We start from the raw sequence: 19931 nt of genomic DNA, 5'->3' as shown, positions 1-19931 counted from the left end.
ACTAAAAATAGTCGTCTCTCTCCATCCGTGTTTCTGCTTCACGTTCTCGGCTTGCCCATTCTGACGTCACTGGAACATTGCCAAGATCTTGACAGTAGAAGGGCTAGGCTGAATGCTGTTTTATACTACCTGGGCGAAGACCCGTTAACAAAAATAAGCACGCAGAGAAAATACGCGTGGAGTCAATTTAGGAGAGTGCTGACCAACACAATATGTGTTAGGTTGTGGCTATAAAAAGGATACCGTCCAGGAAGAGGAGCTATTGATTTTTAATGTATTTCAATGGAGTTGCTGTCTTGCTGGAAAATGGTAGGGAGACAAGACAGTAGCTGCTGTTTTCCTTCTAAAAGCTGTTGCTTTTCTAGTGTTCTTCATTTTTTGAAATATTTTTATTGATTTTTTTCCTTCAAAAGGATTTCGTTATATAGGATGGTTTATTCAGTAGTAGAGTTAAAATTAGATTAGGATATCTTTAGAATCGTAAATTTGGAATATATTTGGAGTATGTCAAATTACACATATTTAAAGAAAATTTTAAAAACGAGTTGCCCATTTCAAATATCGATGTTTTATTTTAAAATATCAAAAAATTTACCTTAAATCTTAGAATTTTCAACATTTAAGGCAAATTAATAAAAAGGGGGCTTTCATAATTAGGGAATTTTGAAATTAATGCATAATCATATATTTGCACATTTTTTTTTTCGCATTGTATACAATATTTAGCACGGAAGCGATGATAAAAATTGTTGTATTTAAAAATATTTGTTTAAGAAATTTAGAAAATTTCTTCTCATCTGTACACTTCTACAAATACCATTAATTTGAAAATTGTTTCGATCGTTACTATTAATCTATTACTAGCTTTCCTTTTCTGTTAATACATTTTTTGTGTTCTTTAGCAAAATCGGAATATCTAAAACTCTCTTAAAAACTAAGCATTCCTTCCAAACGGACTTTGTATAGGTTTGTGAATGTGCTCAAAGATTTCCTTTTTGAAATGAGATGAAAAATTTATATCCAGTTAGTTCATATGTATTTAAATATTTTTTTTTGTTTAATTACTGCATACAAGATGAATATTTATAATTTCTGTTGTTAAGGTATTGTAACATTTTTCTTTTATCTTGTTCTTATATCTTTGTTTCTTACATCTTGTTCTTTAATTTACTTACAAAGCGATAGTATTTCTGTATCGATACTTTACTGTATCGGTAGTATTTCACATATAATTTAAAAATAAAATCTTAAAATATTTCTATATGAAAAATTGCTTTTTTTACTTCCATATTTATTATTTATTTTTTAATTCCCAATAAATGTTCTTTTACCATCAACTTTTTTCAATGAATCTTGTATTATTTATTTATTTGCGAAGTTTCAAAATGAAATTTTGATGTCCTATTTATCTGCATGCTTATAAACCTAGATATTTCAAAAGTCCTTTCTTTCCTCTCTCTTCTGCACAAATTTCAAAATAAGCAAATCTATAAATATTTAGTCTCATTGCCCATGGAAAATTGGACTCTAATACAATTGGAACTTTATAAATTATAATTAAAATATTTTCTTTTCATTTACAGTTTAAGAAGAGGACCTGGAGCTAACGCTCAGGATCAAAGTGGTTATACTTCTCTCCATCACGCTGCTCTAAATGGCCATAAGTAAGTAAATGGTTTTTTCAGATTATTTCATGAGACAAGCTTATTTCAGAATGACTTGCTAGCAAATGAAATATTTGTTTTCATATTTTTGCATAAGTATTGTTTTTTAATTTAGCATATGCTGAACGCTTTTCTTCTCTAAACGATTATTGGATTTTTTAAATATTAATGAAATTAAATATTTTTTTGTACTTCGCATTCGAATGTATATAACTGTTGTAACTAATTTTTATATATTGTTTTCGAAATCTGAGAAATTTTTGCATTTATCCATTTAATTATTGAATTAATTTACATTTGATTGGAATGAATTTATTATCAAACTATTTAATCAAATTACTTTATCTGCTATATATTTTCGACTGGACATTCTTTTTATGGTATAAAAATAAATAATTAGAAAAAAATACAATTTTATAATCTAGTGCGTACGTAATATTTCAAAATATAATATAGTGGAACTAGAAAATAAGTTTTATTCAGAAATTTAAATTAAGGAAAGCTGTAACAAAAAATAAATGAAAACAGGACGGCGCAATGTTAAAAAAATCTTTCTAGATTTATTTTTAATATAAAGAAGCTATTGCAAATTAACATTATAATTCAATGAATGCTAAGCTACTTTTATAAATAAGTTATTGCATAAATAAATTGCCTTGAAAGCAATAATTGAAGATTAAAACTTTAAAATGAACTGGGCAAATCACATTTTGCATTCACAAAATTTTTAAAGAGTATAAAATATAATTTCAAAAATTATTTAACAATAAAAATAGTTTTTTTAAATATTATTTTTGATTCAGATTTCGAAATAACAAAAATAAATTCAAATTATAGATAGTATTTTAAAATTGTGTTAACAGGAAATTGGAAGGAATTTTCGCTTTAAAAAAACTTTCGAATAAGCTTCTTTATTAAGCTTTAAAATATCTTCTATAAGCTTTTTGTGAAGCATTTTCTTTTATGATTCTACACTAAATACTCTAAAGCTTCTAAATAATACATAAAAGCTTTTGTTATCGGCAAAACTGAACTTATTTGGAACCTTAACATCCTCTGAAAGATTTATCTATTCTGCTTCTTTATTCTAAAAGCTACATTTATCTCTTTTTATAAAATATTGCAAGCCCTTTTGAAAGAAACAACGAGTACTCATCATAAGATTGATAAGTGAAAAATGGTGTCAGTCTACGTGAAATGTATGACGTGCTGTTGTTTGGAAGCCTGCATCGGAGACCATATTACAAATCCTTTTTCTTTTTTCCCTCTATAGAGAGATCGTTTCGTTGCTGCTGCAGTATGAAGCCTCCACGAATGTTGTCGATCACAAAGGATCGACGCCGCTCCATCTGGCGGCATGGACCGGCAACACCGATATCGTTCGAATGCTCTTGGAACAGGGACCTTCCATTCCTAACGTTAACCTCGCTGTAAGTTTCACTTTTTAAATTTCGATTGATTTCTCTTCTGTAAATATGATCGCTTTCCATATTATATTTTTTTTACTGACGCTTATCTTTTGCATGGGTTTCTTAAGGACAATTAAGGATATATGTTGATTTTTATCCACGATCAACAGTGTCAGTGGGCCCCGGGAATATTCTTCGAAGGTTTGCTCACTCATGCGTATAAGTCAAGGTCATGGTGGTTAATGATTTGTACTTGCTCATACCTCGCTTTATCTTAGATCTCAATTATGTCCTGGGGGGGAATAAAATGATTGTTCCGCTGGAGCAATAATCGCTCGTCGGCGAACACCTGTCTGTGGAAGAACCGTAATTTGACTGTTAACGTTGAGGAGAGGAGTAACTGTGTTTCGTTTTTTATTCACAAGATGTTGCATTGGTAGAGTTGTAATGCATTTGTAATAGAGAGAAAGCATGTGAATTGTCGCACGCTATGACAGAGGGCAGGGGTTAACTGCTGGGAAATTCTCGGTTCCCACGGCCTTGACTTGGTTGTAATTGAAAGAAAATGTTTCAACTTTGTTTAATTTTATTCTTTTTTTCATGCCTGAAATTTTTTTTAATTGTTTTATTTCTCATCATTTGGAGGAATATATTTTTATAGCAAATTCGCTAGATATTTTAAGGAAATTTTCTATTTTCTATTTCATTTCAAATTATTCTTCTCTTTAAATTTTTATTTTCATTATTATTTTAAATTATATGTAAATTATCATTTAATCTTTTTATGAATTTAGAGAAGTTTCAAAGTTTTGTATTTGTTTTTAACTTGATTTTTTTGTACTAATTTTCATTTTGTGTTAAATTTCTTTTTATTTTTTTTTAACTTTGCATATTTTTAGTGTGGTGGTATTTGCGGATTTACTTAGTTTCTTGTGTTTTTAAATATTTTTTAAAATATTATTAAAATATTTTATAAAATATTTTTTTAAATATAAATTTTGATTCTTGTAATCCATAACTTTGAGGGATATATTTTTATAGACATTCTGCTGGATTTTTTTATTCTGTTTCATTCTAGATTTTTTTTTCTGTTTTAATTATATCTCTATATGTAAATTGTTATCTAATCTTTTTATAAATTGAAGAAAGTTTTAAATTATTGTATTTAACTTGATCTTTTTATATTAATTTCTATTTTGTGTTACATTTCTTTCTTCTTTTTTTTTCGAGCATTTTTTAGCGTAGTCATATTTGCGATTTTGTTTACTTTCTTGAGCATTTAAATACGATAAAATATTTTTATATAACTAAAGAGATCTAACAATAAATTTTTTAAATGAATTTTAATTCTTGTAATCAATTTAAAATGTAATTTTCGTGTATTTTTTTTATTTGTTGCATCAAAACATAATATTTTTATTATTTCGTTCCATTCTAACCCAAATTGATTTTTTATATATGTCGTCTTAGTAAGGATCAATATTATTTAATATAAATATTGTTCCTTTGAAATATATTTTGATTCAAAATTTTCGTATTAATTTTTTTCTCAAAACTTCTTATTAATCTTTTATCTGTTTTATTTCCACCAATATTTAATTAGATGATACTTTCACTTTTGAACTGTTTGGTTCAATGAGATTCCATAAGATATCCGAGATATTTCCAAGTAATTTGCATTAAATTATAATACTTATGAATGGCCTAATCATTATTTAAAAAAATTAAAAATACGATAATCCAAATCACAGCTACAGCCAAAGAAGTTAAGGGGCTGATATAATAGAAATAAAAAATCTACTGTCTGAATTCAAATTGTATGATTCGAATTATGCTAACAACATTTTTGGCTTTGTGTTAAATATTTTAATATGCATAATTGCCCGCTTTCAATAATTTCTTTGTTGATTTTTCTTTAAAAACAGAATCACGATCGGGAAACGCCTTTGCACTCCGCTGCTCAGTACGGCCACACCGAGGTCGTATCTTTACTGCTCAAGGTAAGGTTTCACATTATTTATTTAATTTAGGTTTTTGTTTTATTTATATTTTACTTATTTTATATTTTAATTATTTTTTTATTTAATTATAAGAGTATAGTTAAAAAATAGCGGGAAATGGAAAATAAATGTGATTTTAAGGTAATCTATAATAGTAGATTCTTCATTTTCTCTGCATAGAACCGTGTCTATATGAAGCTTTTGTAACATAAATATTGAATGTCATATAAAATTTTAGATGAATAAGGGATATCTGAAGTTTACTGGAAGACTTTGATATTTACTTATTGATACTATCTGTAATTTGCTCTTCTTCCTGTTTGAGGCTATATGTATGATGTAAAAAGCCGACTAACTCGCTCTGCAGGCAGCCGTTGGAGCTACTGAATCTGATATTAGTTTTGATTAGTAAATGCGCACTGAGAAGGAGTATTTTAAATTAGATTTCTTATCTAGAAACTAATCAAAATATCAATATTAATATTTTTCTCAATAATTTAGAACATATTTAATTAGATTTCTTTTATAGAAACTAATCAAAATATCAACATTAATATTTTTCTCAATAATTATTATCGTTCAATATTATTTTAATACCTTTTTAAAACTGAGTTTTTCAGTGATAACAGCTTTGTTTCGATACATTTCCTCCCTGATTTTAATAAATTTTAAAAATAAGTTTAAGTGAAAGTAATTTTTTTTCTCCACATCACAATATAAATTATAAAATTTACATCATTAACTTGTTTTTATGAACAAATCAAGAAAAAAATTAATTAAAAATAATTAAATTAGCTTACATGCTAAAGTTATTATTTTATTTGAGAAAACGTAAAAATAACTAAGACACTGTGACTTTATACATAAATGAAATATTTTTAAAAGAGCTACTTATATGTTTTTGTTATATTTATGATAAAGTAAGATAATGTTATTAAAACTATTAAAGTATTATTTAATGATAAATTGAAATTCACTTTATTTGTTTTTTTTAATAAAAATATATGCAAAAAAAAATTAAACTTGAAAGTAGAACTGATATTTTTAATGGCTTTATTAGAAAAGTGACAAAAGCATATAAGTGTTTAAACCTCGTATTCTATTAAAGGAAAAAATAAATAAACAAATACCGGCTTAAATTTAAATAAATTCATATTTACTCCCCGATGTTCAATCTCTGTTCATTAATGTGAATATTGCTATGTTCGATTTAGAATGTATAGAAATATATATATATATATATATATATATATATATATATATATATATATATATATATATATATATATATATATATATAAACTTTTAAAATTATTTTAATGTATGTTTAATGGATTTAATTAGACGGTTGGGGTTAATTAAGGCTCCAATGATTGTCTCAGATTTCATTTCTAAATAAATAGCTCATATTAACAAAAGCTTAATGTGAATTATTTTAAAAACTTAGTTACACTAATTAATTCTGCATAAAAGTAAAAGGAATTCTATTTTACTATTTTTGTTAATATGTATAAAATGATCTGATTGGATGGTCTTGATTTTAGACTGTCTGTTTTAAAATAACAGTTCCAGATATTAAAAAAAAATGTCCTGTATTCCAATTTCAATTGAATATCCTCGTGGCCCAATGTTATATTTTTTAGTAAATTGTTTATGTTGTAGGGAAAATTTTTTTTATCTCTTCAACTCGAAATATTCTGGAAAAGGAGTTAAAAATTTATAAAAAGAGACTTTACTCCTTTACTTAAAAAAAAATAAAAAATCTTAAAGAGATTTTTAAAAATTTATTATATTTTGATTAATTAATTAATTTTATTAATTAATCAATTTAAAATATTCACTTGTATCCTTTTCATGTCGTCAGTTAGGCCCCGTCAGACTCTCTCCAACCGAAATTGTAAGTCTAAATGCATAGAAAAGCGCTGCATTCTGACGATGTCTGACGGCATTTTAGCCCAAGAAATGGGGAATAGTTTGATTTTGAAAAATGCTCTTTTTCAAACTTCCGCATACAAGAAAAACTTTCTATAATTTGACATATATGGATGAACTAGCCCGAAGGGAAAATAGTTATATTAACTGCAACGTATTTTAGATAACATAGATAAAAATTTTAATTTACATCGTTCATTTCTTCTGCTTATGAAAATATTTCTTTTTACTCGCCATGTCATTATCTCTGATTTTTTAAAATTTATTTTTACCTTTCTTGAAGCCAGCGTCCGAATTTTGCGCTCGGGATCCCGAGCGTTCCGCATCTAAGTCTTTACATTCTGCCCGTTTTAATATAATTCATACGTTAGGGCTATTTTCTTTTGGTTTTTATCTTCATAAGCCCTTTCTTTGCAAATAACTATTATAATTCGATAAGAATGTGTTTAAGAAAACCTTTTTATAGTAATGAACGAAAGTCTCATAACGAAAATCTTTTTTCTCCGGTAATCCTGCTACTTAAATTTCAATGTTGCCTTGAACCATAGATATCTTTTATAGTTTGTGAAAAAAAAATTCTGCATAATATATTAGAGGTACTTAAGGATTATTTTTTATCAGTCCATGCGGCTTTACCCATGCATTCACTGGAACAATATGAATGAAAAATCTTTTAACGCCTCTGTAAGTCGCGCTCTCCATCTGGAAAGATCATTTGCCCTTTTAAAATCTCATTCATGGATTGCCTATCGAAGCATGCCAAGAATTATGCGTGATTTCAGTGTTTCGTTTCAACTTATCATTTGAAGTTTGCTATTCTTTCCACTCTAATAGATAAAATAAGACGATTTCACTCTACCGTGTGGTAATTATTCTACTTTTGTTATGTCAAAGAGTGTATTTAAGCATTCATAGATGCAAACCTTGTTTCTAGTATATTTTATTTTTAAATCTAGTTTTTAAGAACATTTTCCCGTTAATATCTTAGCAAGTCTGATTTGCGAATTGAATTGAATATTTTTGATATTTAATTTTACTACTTAATACGCATTACTTTTGGGGGAAAATCACTCTGATACTTTTATAGTCTCAGGTGTACTTTATGGATTGGAAAAACCAGTAAATATCCTAAATTAGATATATCGTTATTCAGGAGGTAGAGTGAATAATTAAGGTCAAGGGTTAAAAACTGAAAGCAGTTCTGGCAAACATCTTAAATATTAACAAGATTTTAAGAATTAGTCTTGAGGGGGGAATATTTCTATTATTATATTTTCACTGTTGGAATTCCGTTTTGAAATGAACCTAATTTAACCTACTGGTTAATTTATTACTTCAAAGTGAAGAAGGGAGAAACATTCAAAGTTACAATGTCTCTCTCTCACTCTCTCTTCCCCTTTTCTCAATTTTGGAATATCATGCTCAAAGAAAATTTGCAATATGAAAATGAGACACCGTTTGCTCTAACCAATGACAAGCTATGTTGTTGTACTTGAGATATAAAAGCAGGCAAATCGTCAATGGATAACGCACTGCAACTTCCTGAGGATATAAGGAATAAAAATCCGTGTAATTATACAATTTTCGTCTTAAATATGGAATTTTACATAGCAGAATATTGATTTAACTAAATATTACTAAATATTAATATGATTAACTAAATATTACTGAAATTTACAAATTACTGTATAATATAGGAAGTTAATTTTTGGAGATTATTTAAATGGACGCAATGATACGGCAAAAGCATGTCTTGTTAATCGTGCTAATGTAAGTTTCTTAGTTTCTGTACTACATAATGATCGAATCTTTTTTGCTGACGAGTGTCATTATATACCTTTGCATATAATGTTTTATTAGATCTTGCATTTCCCAGCTGGTCGTTCGAATTTATCCGAGAGATTTACATATTTCGATTAAATTGATCTCTAGATGAGTACCGCAACTTAACGTATTTTTGGTCGATTTGGAATGAAGAAAGCAATAATGTGAGTGTAAATGAGAAATATTTCAATTGTTCTTATTTTTAAGTTTGTATCTAAAATAATTCACCATCCACGGGTTAACGGTCGTGTTAGTAAGAGTGTAAAGAAGAAAGTCAAAAATAATAAGAAAACATATTTGATGACCAAAAACGTTATCAAATTTTATCACATTTCTTTCATTTCAAAGTATATATATTTTTTTCTTCTACAGCATGAGGCCGATCCGAACGTGAGAAATTTAAAGGATGAGTCCCCTCTGGATCTTGCAGCCCAGTACGGTCGACTGGAAACTGTCCAGCTGCTCGTGGACTCAGATCCTTCTTTGCTCAAGAAATGCACTACGAGGCATTCGCCACTTCATTTAGCTTCCAGAAATGGGCACAAGAACGTGGTCAAGGTCTTACTGGATGGAGGCTTCGATGTAAATTATACGGTCAGTATCGGATTTGTTTAGGTGTTTAAATTATGGTTTACCACAACTCATTAAGTAAAAGATATAGTGCGTTAATCGTTCCTTGTTTGGGCTCGTATTATATCATCATTACTTATGTTTTAAAAGGATTTATCAGTGGCTATTTTATGTTTATACTATGTAATATTCAGAATATTCTAACCATATAAAGCAGGGGATAATAGATAGAGAACGCCTGTAAAAAATGCTCCATACTAATTAGACTGAGATGATTAAATCAGTTAAAAGCGACAAGTTTCTATTGCTTACTGAAACAGTCGGATTGGTTTCCCAAAAACTTTCTCGCATATTCTCTAATAAATTTGTCATGCCGGAAATCCCCTTAAATAGCACTTGTATACAATATTTACGAAATATTAACTTTTGGCCTGAATTTAGCATTTTTATTGAATCTACCGTGTGATCCTCGGTGAGGCTTTTGGCGATTAATCCCTGACATGCGATTAATAGTATCCGAAAATCAAATTTGTGTTTTAGGAAGGCCTTTCTACCGATTGAAACAAAAATTTGACATAAAACTGTACTTGTAGTCACATTTTTTCCAACCAAATTTGACATAATTAAGTCATTGCAATTGGAATGATCGCGTTTACTTATTTCTAAAAGTACAGATAGAAAGGCAATCAACTCGCAGTCGGATTTGGCTCGAAATTTGACCGATCTCTATACTATAGATGCTAATCTGTGTACCGAAACGATATTCTAGTTATCTAGTTTGGATATTCTAGTTATCGTGTTAACTTATATTCGAACAGCCAGACAGACGAATGTCCTTTGAATAGATTTAACTCAAAATTTGAGAGAAATCTGGAAATTTGGTGCAAAGACCGTATACCAAATTTTAAACGTCTAACTCAAATCATCTTTGAGTTATATTTATCACAGACAGACAAACAGATAGACATTCTCCAAAAATGTGTTTTTTAAACTCAGGGTGGTCTAAAACGTGGATATTCGTCAAAATCTCGAGTTCGAATTTTTGAACTATTACTGTACTTTCTGTATACTACGTATACGAGAAAGTGAAAATGCATATTCCTTCCCTCTTGGGGCGATTTTTTGTTTACCTCTAAATGCAGTTATTTGGGGCTACAAGGTTATTGGCGATGCGCTGACGAGGAGTGCGATATCACTGATCTGACATCAAATTCAGGAGAAGCCATAAGCACTGAGTTTATTGAAACCGGTGAAATGAATCAAGATAAATTGTTTAATAGAATTTGATAACTAACTATCCAAAATTAAATTAATTGCCAAAAATCGTAGCTCAGAGTTAGATTCCTTATTCAGCAAATTATTTTGATGCGGAAAAAGGTGTTTCTAAACCATTTTAACAAATCGTTTAAACTAATTGAGCCTAATTAGAATATTATTTTGGTATAATTTTCTGGATTGCGTGCTTGCAATTGTCACGGAAAGCATTTTTACTGAAAAATTGTAATTAAGGACGGATTACATAATAGGCAAAGCCGCATCGAAGTAGGCATTGGCAATTTTTTGTAAAGTTTTAAGAGTAGGCCTTTTATACTTTCGTTTGATTTATAAGGACAATGTATTTCAATTCGTTCAAATTAAAGTCAAGTTATTTCAGAACATTGTTCTTATGATTTTTCTCTCAATATTTTAAATTTGCATAAAGATCAGTGCAATTTAATTATTTTCACATTTAGCTAATGATTCACGGGTAAAGAGTTCTAGCAAACTTTTTATTAAATGTTCGCTTTTGCTTTAAAATATATCATTTTCCCTGCTTTTTTGTTTAAAATTACTGTTTGTTAAAATTTTTTTATTATATTTACGCATGCTGTTTAATAATAATTATCTAGAAGACGTCCCGTTATTATTGGACGCTTAACAGACCTTTCATTGGATTTTGTTACGTACTATTTGTCATTAGATCTGTTACTTAAAAGTGCTTGAATAAAAATTAAATTAAAATCAATGAAAAATATTTGTCTTTGGAACTTGAAAGATTGAAACGGGGCCGTAGAAACTTGTGGACTAATTGTCCCTGAAGGTTTTAATCCTGCCCTGGCCAGTATAGATTCTTTATACTGGCCGGGGCAGTATGAAGTACTTTTTAAAAAAATTAGGAATCATAAGTAATGATCATCAATATATTACCCACTAATATTTAAGTGGGAATTTAACTAATTCTTGATTTTTATAGGCTGAAAGTGGAAGTGCTCTTCACGAGGCAGCCCTATATGGCAAAGTAGAAGTTGTAAAATTATTACTTGATTATGGTGAGTTAAATTTTTTTTCAACTTTTTGAAGAAATGTTTTATATTGTTACTATGAGCATTTAATATATATTGTTAAAATGACTATAACGCCCATAAATTTATTTGCTTCTTTGCAGGTATTGATGTAAATTTAGAAAATAGCTCTAAACGGACTGTATTTGATCTCCTGGAAGATCTGAATACAACCATTTCGAAACAAATATCCAGGATTATTAGAGGTAAGGATATACTTGTCATTTCTTTTTAAAAGCATTCATTCAATTTTTTTTGAGGAAGAAACGAAATTCTGCTTCGCTAACGCTGCTTTTTCCGAGTTTTGTTATCAACGTCGAGAAATTGAACGAAATTTTTTGAATTCAAAATAAGCTTTTATAAACAAAACTCAATTTTTTATCATTAATTTGTATTTCTAGCTTTGTTTGCAATATAAGATATTTTACAATTAAGGCAATTTATATCTTCTGACTTAAGATATTCTATAATCTGCATTTAAAAATATAGGCGAAGAAACTACTTTTATATTCAATACCATTTTATAAATTAAGTGACAAATGAAAATCTACCATGGTGTATAAGAAAGTAATGACAGGATCTATTGTTTGATTAATATTTTTTGGATATATATAATTGAGTAATGTAGTGAAAGCGACCAGTTGTGCATAAGTTTTGATGAAAGGAATAAGTAATTATAAAAATTCGGCATTTTTCCTTCTATGTTTAGATCATACTACGGTGGTGGGAAAAGTGGATGACACCAGCAAGTCTCCGTACTCGACGTCTCCTCCTTCTAGTTTCAGCTCGGTGTCAACTTTCGTTCCTACCCCCGAAAAACAGAGTTCCCTCCTTCCTCTAGTCAGAAGTGGATCCCCTATGTCCGAGACCACAGATACCATGTGTTCCTACAACAGCAGCAAGCGATCTTCCACGTAAGTTTATATCACCTTCCTTCATATCATTGCACAATGCCATGGTAAAAACTTTAGAGATAAATTGGGCAAGGACATAGCTTATAATGTTAAAAATCTCTAGATACGTTAATTTAATTAGATCATCATCTAGTTTTGGGAATCTCTAGATACGTTAATTTAATTAGATCATCATCCAGTTTTGGGAATCTCTAGGTACGTTAATTTAATTAGATCTTCATCCAGTTTTGGGAATCTCTAGATATGTTAATTTAATTAGATCATCATCCAGTTTTGGGAATCTCTAGATACGTTAATTTAATTAGATCATCATCCAGTTTTGGGAATATCTAGATACGTTAATTTAATTAGATCATCATCCAGTTTTGGGAATCTCTAGATACGTTAATTTAATTAGATCATCATCCAGTTTTGAGGATACAGGAAGGCTTATTGAGAGAGACCTTTTAACTCAGACGACGCACCATCAGAGGAAGAACACTTCAAATTGATGAAATCTTCATTCACCGGGTCCCTATAAATGGTGTACGTTTGGTAGCATTAAGCCTTGAATCTATTACTCAAAGGTTCCATCGTTGCAATTCTGATACCGAGGTTTTTAAACCTTTCTTGCCTTTATTTAGTTAGATTAATATCCCTTTTTGAAATTTCATCAACTTTATTTAACATACTGTTTGATGTCAAGAACGGTATCGATACCCTCTTTTCTTATTATATGAGCCATATTGTTCTGTATGGTGCAATCATATCATTTATTTTTAAGCAGTATTCAGTAAAGAACATTTTCCTATACTCTTAAAAATATTTAAATTTATAGAGCCATCATTTATGATCACTCCACGCCATTCGTCACTTCACATCACCTTAGCAGAATGGTACATTGCACGCTGTTCCATATTTTGTCCAATCATTTACGACGATCCGGAATAACTCCAGTAGAGTGGTGGCATTTAATATCGTTTCATTTTGTTTTGTTCATCAATTCAAGTCGTTCACTTCCAGTTACTTTGCATCACGTCAATGGAGTAAATGAATACTTCAAGCCATTCTGTTTTTTCGTTTGTCTGTTTAGGTCTTTCTTTCAAGATCGTTTCACCCCGCGCCAGCGGAGTGGTGGCACTCCACGACATTTCATTTCAATATCATACGTTTGCTTATACGCTTGCATTTCTAGAATTCAGTTTGGTAAAGATGTAGGTGGACTTTATCAAAAGGAAAAAAATATATATTACATTTTCAACAATAATAAAAAGGAAATGTGGAAATGTCTCAAGTGCAACAATTCTGAATGAATGAATAGACTTAAAGAGAAAGAAAGAAATATATTGCATTAGCAGCACTGAAAATAAAGAAATTTTGGCAATTCTCTAAGTACAAAAATAATAAATGAATTAACAAGGTAATATAAATAAAAACGTGGAGCTTTGCATAATCTCTTTAACAAAATGTGAACGTGCGACGTTGTTTTAAATGAAGAATTTATCCATTTAGGCTGACTTCAATTAGGCATCATGAACATTCCATTCCATTCTTTTTTATTTTTTGTCTATTCTTTTAAGTCGATGCTTGCCGATCTCTCCACACCATTCCAATTTCTTGTCTATTCATTTAGACAGATCATTCACGATCATTTCACACCATCCCATTTTTCTCGTCTATTCATTCAGACCGATCATTCACAATCATTCGTGGTAAGTTCACACCTATATATATATATATATATATATATAACTTTAGATACCCCTCCTCGCTGTTTCAGGTTCATTCCCATTTTCTTCTTTATGCTTCTTCAGGCTATAACTTCTTACTGCCATGCCCTTTATTCGCCAGACAAAAGTTTCAGATACAAGACTGATGTTCGCGCCAAGTTGTAACTTTTTGTTGACGACAAGATGCCAAATGAGGCAACCACCTTTATCATTTTCTAATAACCCTAAAAGCGAAAAATTAATGCCTCAAAAGCGATAAAATCGTCAATTTTTCTGCTTGTCATTTTGAGGTTTCAAAAACCTCAAGCCAAAACAACATCATGTTCTCACATGATTTAATAAAAAATAGCAAACCACCAAAGTAATCGCACAGGTTGCTTAACTAACAATTCACAAACTGCCAGTTTTCGCTGAATTTTTCTTATTGGCGATAGTTTTTGGAGTGCCAGCTCTCCATAGACGTGGTAGGGATTGATTGTAAATGCCAAGCTTATCATTTTTCGCATTTATTACAATAATGAGAAAAGAACTAACATGGAATTTCACATATTTGCGAATACAATGTACACCTTTAATATAATACGCATAAATTTAAAAGTAATTTTTATATTTAAAAAAGTGGTACGAAAAGTTTTTGAAAAATTTGTAACAAGGTTTAATGTTGACAAAAAATGCGTAGTTTTGGTTCAGTTTATGGAAAATAGCAGTTGTGTTTGTATTGATTAAAAAATATCACAAAGCTTATATTAATTTTCTTAATATGTTTTTTTTTTCAATTAGATAATAAATTTTTCGTACGTACAAGTCATCTTTGATTTACTTGTCTATTCTTGGAAACTACTTTTCTCATATAAATAAATTGTAGGAATCTAAAGTGGCAAGTAAAGTTTCCACAAGACCTGGAGAAGACTGCCAATTAAAAGGTATCTTGTAATTGGCAGTTAACATGTAAAAAAAAAACCCGTTTTTGACCCTTAACTCGATCTACAAAAAATAAATTTGTAAAAAATATTAAGCAAAAAGACTGATGGAAATATATCTTAAATATAAATAATTTATCTGAAGTAAAAAAAAGTACGACTAATTATTTCAAACATAATCGTTTGAAAAAAAAGTTTCATCGCATAAAAAAAAAAAAATATTCTATTTATTGATCACATACCTTGTTTTTTTTTGTTTTTTTCTAGAATTATTTTTTGACACTTTAGACTCTAGACAGGGAAAAAAAATTCTTAGCATTATTTAAATAATTGGATTGGAATATAAAAACTGCAACATTATTTTTTTAATCTATTTATTTTTTATCCCTTTCTCAAAGAACCCAATAAACATCTAATTAGAAATAACTACAATAGCATAAAATTAGTCGCTTTTTACTGTTAGTAATTTAAATACTTTTTAAGACTTAGATATCACTTCACTAAATTTGCACTTGTATTATAAAAGATATTGTTACAATTCATAGGCAAGTGTGATTTAACTGTTTCAGTTATAAATCGGTCTTATAAATGGTTTATGTTCACATTTTCTTCATTTAATAAAGTTGACAATTTTCAGTCAGAGAAATAAGAAGTTTGGAGTTGGTCGTGGATATTCAGTCAGTGTATATTTAGGACACTTGACACTTTTTATACCTTGCTAATGTTTTTAATAATTAAATTATTAGCATTTTTAATTTATATAGTTATCTAATTATGTTTTATATTAGTAAAGGTATACCGTGATAGCTTAAGAAGGTTTTAGTTATCCAAAATGAACGGGAATATTGATATTGAATAAAAAAAAAGTTAGAAAGGGAATGGGCATCTTTTTCTTGAAATTCAAGGGGCCGTAAAATAATTTTTCCTGTGTACAGACATTTGTAACTGAAATTAATGAATGGAATGATTCTAAATTTTTTGAGTGACTGTAGAGAGCGTCAAGAAATAAATTTTATAAAGGGGGTAAGATAAAAGAAAGCGTAGTAACAAAAATCCCCGAGAAGAGAAATTCTGATGCTGTCAGAATGAAAATGAGTCACACCGAACACATGGAAAATGGGTATGAAGAATTTCATTAATACTCGAGTAATAAAAAATGCATATACTGTATGAAACTCATGGAAAATTATCTTTTCATAATCAACATTAGGGTCCCTTGGGTCATACTACATTTCATACTACATTTTCAATTTGCTGACATTTTATGTGTACAACATACTACATTAGGGATTTGGGACAAGTTTTTTTTTTTTCAGTTTAATTCATTTTCCCATAACTATTTTTTTGGGTCTGCAGATGAAATTTGACTTCATTCTGTTCATGTGTTATAGTTTTTAACCCTTTGCAATCGGATGGTGCTTCTTACTCATCATTCAAGACAATGCATCATTTTGACGTTTTATTTATTTAATTATTTTTTTAATTTTAATTTTTCAAAAATACATGAAGAATGGTAAGAAGATGTAGATTAATTTGTCATGGAAACTCAACTCAAAACAATTATATGTATTTGTTTTTTGGTGTAATAAACAAGCGTAATAAAACTATAATGTACAAGTGTAATAAAACTTTGGTGTAATAAAACTATAATGTACAAGTGTAATAAAACTTTGGTGTAATAAAACTATAATGTACAAGTGTAATAAAACTATAATAATTATTTTTTCATAGTAATAAGCAAATCCTAGTGTCAGCTGAATAATTTTGGATCAAATTGCTTTTCCGAATGCAAAAGTTTAAATCAGTATGAATTGAACTTTTATTTTTTAAAAATCTTAATATAATTTTACAACATATGATTTTATAACGATAATTCTTTAAACTTTAAAATGAATAAAAAGTTAGTTCAGACGAAGACGATGATAGTGTTCTAACAAAAATGCACACTATTGAAAGAAGATTCTTAGTTTTTGACAAGCAAGTTTAGAAACCTTGAATAACATAATTAAAATATTAAATTAAAGATAACATTTTAAATTAAGATTATTTGAATGCAATAAAAATAAATAATTGTACTTCAAAATATTGAGATTTTATATATATACTTTTTGTTCGTGTGAACATCCTCGACATTCTGCCAATTACAAAGTCCATCCCAAAATATCCCCAGTGTTTCTTCGAAACGGGAGCTTAATATAATTAAAGCTTAATCGGCACAAATCTTTATAGTTCTGCTATCGACATTTCAATTAAATCTCCCTGCAAATCAATTTAGTTTCCAAGAAGATAATTTTTAATAACAATAATTTCCTTTGAAAGATTAAGATTAAGATTTTGAATTGAATCAGGACTTCCCAAAAAGATATCACAGACTCCAAAGATCCTGCGAACCACAGTCTATGCTGTAGGAGTATTATTTTAGAATATAACTAACTTCAGATTTGCATCTTTGAAAAAGAAATCTGAAGAGCAACATAAACAAAATCTAGAAACCGTATTATGTGTCAAAGGAGTCAGTTAATCGTATGCTGATCTCATGGTCACTGTTTCGCAACTGCTGCGCAGCTTGTAGAAGAAAGAGTCGCTTTAGTTACAAGGCGAAGGGAAAAAAGACGGTGCGTATTTACCATGCCACTGGATCCTCGACAGAAGATCTTGCTGTATTGTTAATTAAGTGGCCTTCGATACTACATCAGCTTCTTTAATTTTTTTGAGTTTTCAGTGACATCGGTTGATGCCTGAAATTTCAGACTTCGCTTGTCAAACGATTCAAATGTTCTAGCTGTTTTGATTTTTTGTTTCTAGTTTGAATTAATATGAAGGCAATTAGATTTCTTCATTTGGTATTCGAACATTATATACCATGAATTAAAAAATGAGTGATACAATGACAAGTATAAGAAAAAAATTTCACCAAGGCAGTTATTGAATTAAATTTAAAATTTGGAATTTTAAACTAAATTTTATTGCTAAAATAGACTGATCGTCACTTTAATTTTATTATTAAATAACATATTTCAGATAAACCCGCGTGTTTATACTATTAACATCACAATCACAATGTCTAAAAGATATGTAGTACAATATACTAAAGATATACTTTTATACTAAAGATAATTTGGCAAGTTTGACAATTTTCAAATTTTTTATTCTAATCCTATAAAATGAAAGTTGTATATTTTTCAAACGAAACTTTGATTACCGTTTAAAACGGCAGCCTTTTTACAAGCATTTTAAATGCTGACAAATGGGTATGAATTTGGCCACTAAAGCTCAACTTAATCTTTCGTCTAATAAAGATTGCGACTAACGATGGATTAAATGCAAATATATGTTTTAAAATTCGTTAAAATTTTTAATGCATAATTTAGCTGACTCAGGTAGCTTGGAAAGTATTCAACACCCTCAATTAAGGAATCTGTACTAAATATTTTTATTTATATAAAATAAGGTATGCTATTTACAGTTCCTCAGTATAGGTTCATCATATACAGGGATTTAAATGGATAGAAAGACTGGCGTCTGGCCCGCGGGTCAGACATCTAATCTAACCCTCTTCCAGAATCGGTTTGAAGCCACCACGTCCATTTATAGTTATGACTATCTTATGTAAACTTTTGAAAAGTTTTCAACTTTTGGAGAATTCTCACTCACATTCCCAAAACGTTATCAATTATATGTGGTTATTTAGCCTCCAGTGTTCAATTGAATAGCCTTACTGTACCAGGGAAACATTTGCGAAAACAATAACCAGTTCGTCTTTCTTTCGAGATTCGCTGAATGAACACGTTATAATTGAAGTATACTTATAATCCCATTTGTGATTCCAAACTGGGTTCTATGTTTCACTGAAAGGAAAATATGACATCTTTTTTTTTAAACATTGCAGCACCTAGAGAGCGTCTGAGTTAGATATCTAATTTAGTTATAATATAAGGGCGTAGGATGTCATCTCGAAAGATTTTAATGGGAAACTAATCCATTTTTTTGGAGGAAGCCCAGAACCTCCCCCCCCCTTGTAATTAGCAATCGCTGCGAGTTATTCGTTGCTGTAATGCATATTACTCTACCAGTTTTTCAATAATGTTGTCCAATAGTACAGTCAAAGAGTGGAATTCATAAACGATTCATTTAAATCAGCCATGCCATGCCTTAACCCACCAGATCACTGATGTGCTTTTTGATTTATATTTCATACTTTTAAATGACTATTTATGTGTTGAATGTTTGGTATTCATTTGGGGCCATTTATTTCTCAGAGCCAGCGATACTCTTCGGAAGTCGCAGGGTTCCAGTTCCGAACACTTGTCGATGAGCAGCAGAAGTCCATCGGTGTATGAGACTCCGCCACTTCCGAGGGACTACGATGCCGCCTCCGTACACTCCACGTCCACGTACGAGTCTCGCGACGTCATCACATCCGCCACGGAAAGTCAGGGTCTCAGCACCTTTTCACCTCCAGGTAGTACCTCATTCTAATTAAAAATTTTAGTACAGAAGTGAAATATATTATATTGATATTCCAATGTTTTTCATAATCAAGAACATTGGCTGCCAGAAAATTAACTCGACCTCGAAATTTGGAACGCAAGTTCTTAAGTAGCCGTGCAAAAGAATTCGTGTAACATTGGTTTAATGATTAATATAGTATATACCTTTTATTTCGGA

General features: G+C 29.7%; 1 protein-coding gene across 1 annotated transcript in view; it reads left to right on the top strand.

The window, feature by feature from the left end:
* LOC129966370 (ankyrin repeat and SAM domain-containing protein 1A-like) overlaps positions 1-19931 on the top strand; it is a 106606-nt gene that overhangs the window by 54317 nt on the left and 32358 nt on the right. Inside the window, exons 2-9 of the mRNA XM_056080793.1 lie at positions 1584-1664; positions 2938-3094; positions 4999-5073; positions 9202-9423; positions 11633-11708; positions 11825-11926; positions 12430-12634; positions 19523-19725. Of these exons, the coding sequence (XP_055936768.1) occupies positions 1584-1664; positions 2938-3094; positions 4999-5073; positions 9202-9423; positions 11633-11708; positions 11825-11926; positions 12430-12634; positions 19523-19725 (1121 nt within the window). The remainder of the gene's footprint in view (positions 1-1583; positions 1665-2937; positions 3095-4998; positions 5074-9201; positions 9424-11632; positions 11709-11824; positions 11927-12429; positions 12635-19522; positions 19726-19931) is intronic.

The sequence above is a fragment of the Argiope bruennichi genome, chromosome 4 (assembly GCF_947563725.1).
Source record: "Argiope bruennichi chromosome 4, qqArgBrue1.1, whole genome shotgun sequence".
NCBI classification, from domain to species: domain Eukaryota; kingdom Metazoa; phylum Arthropoda; class Arachnida; order Araneae; family Araneidae; genus Argiope; species Argiope bruennichi.
This window is presented reverse-complemented; position numbering and strand designations above follow the sequence as displayed.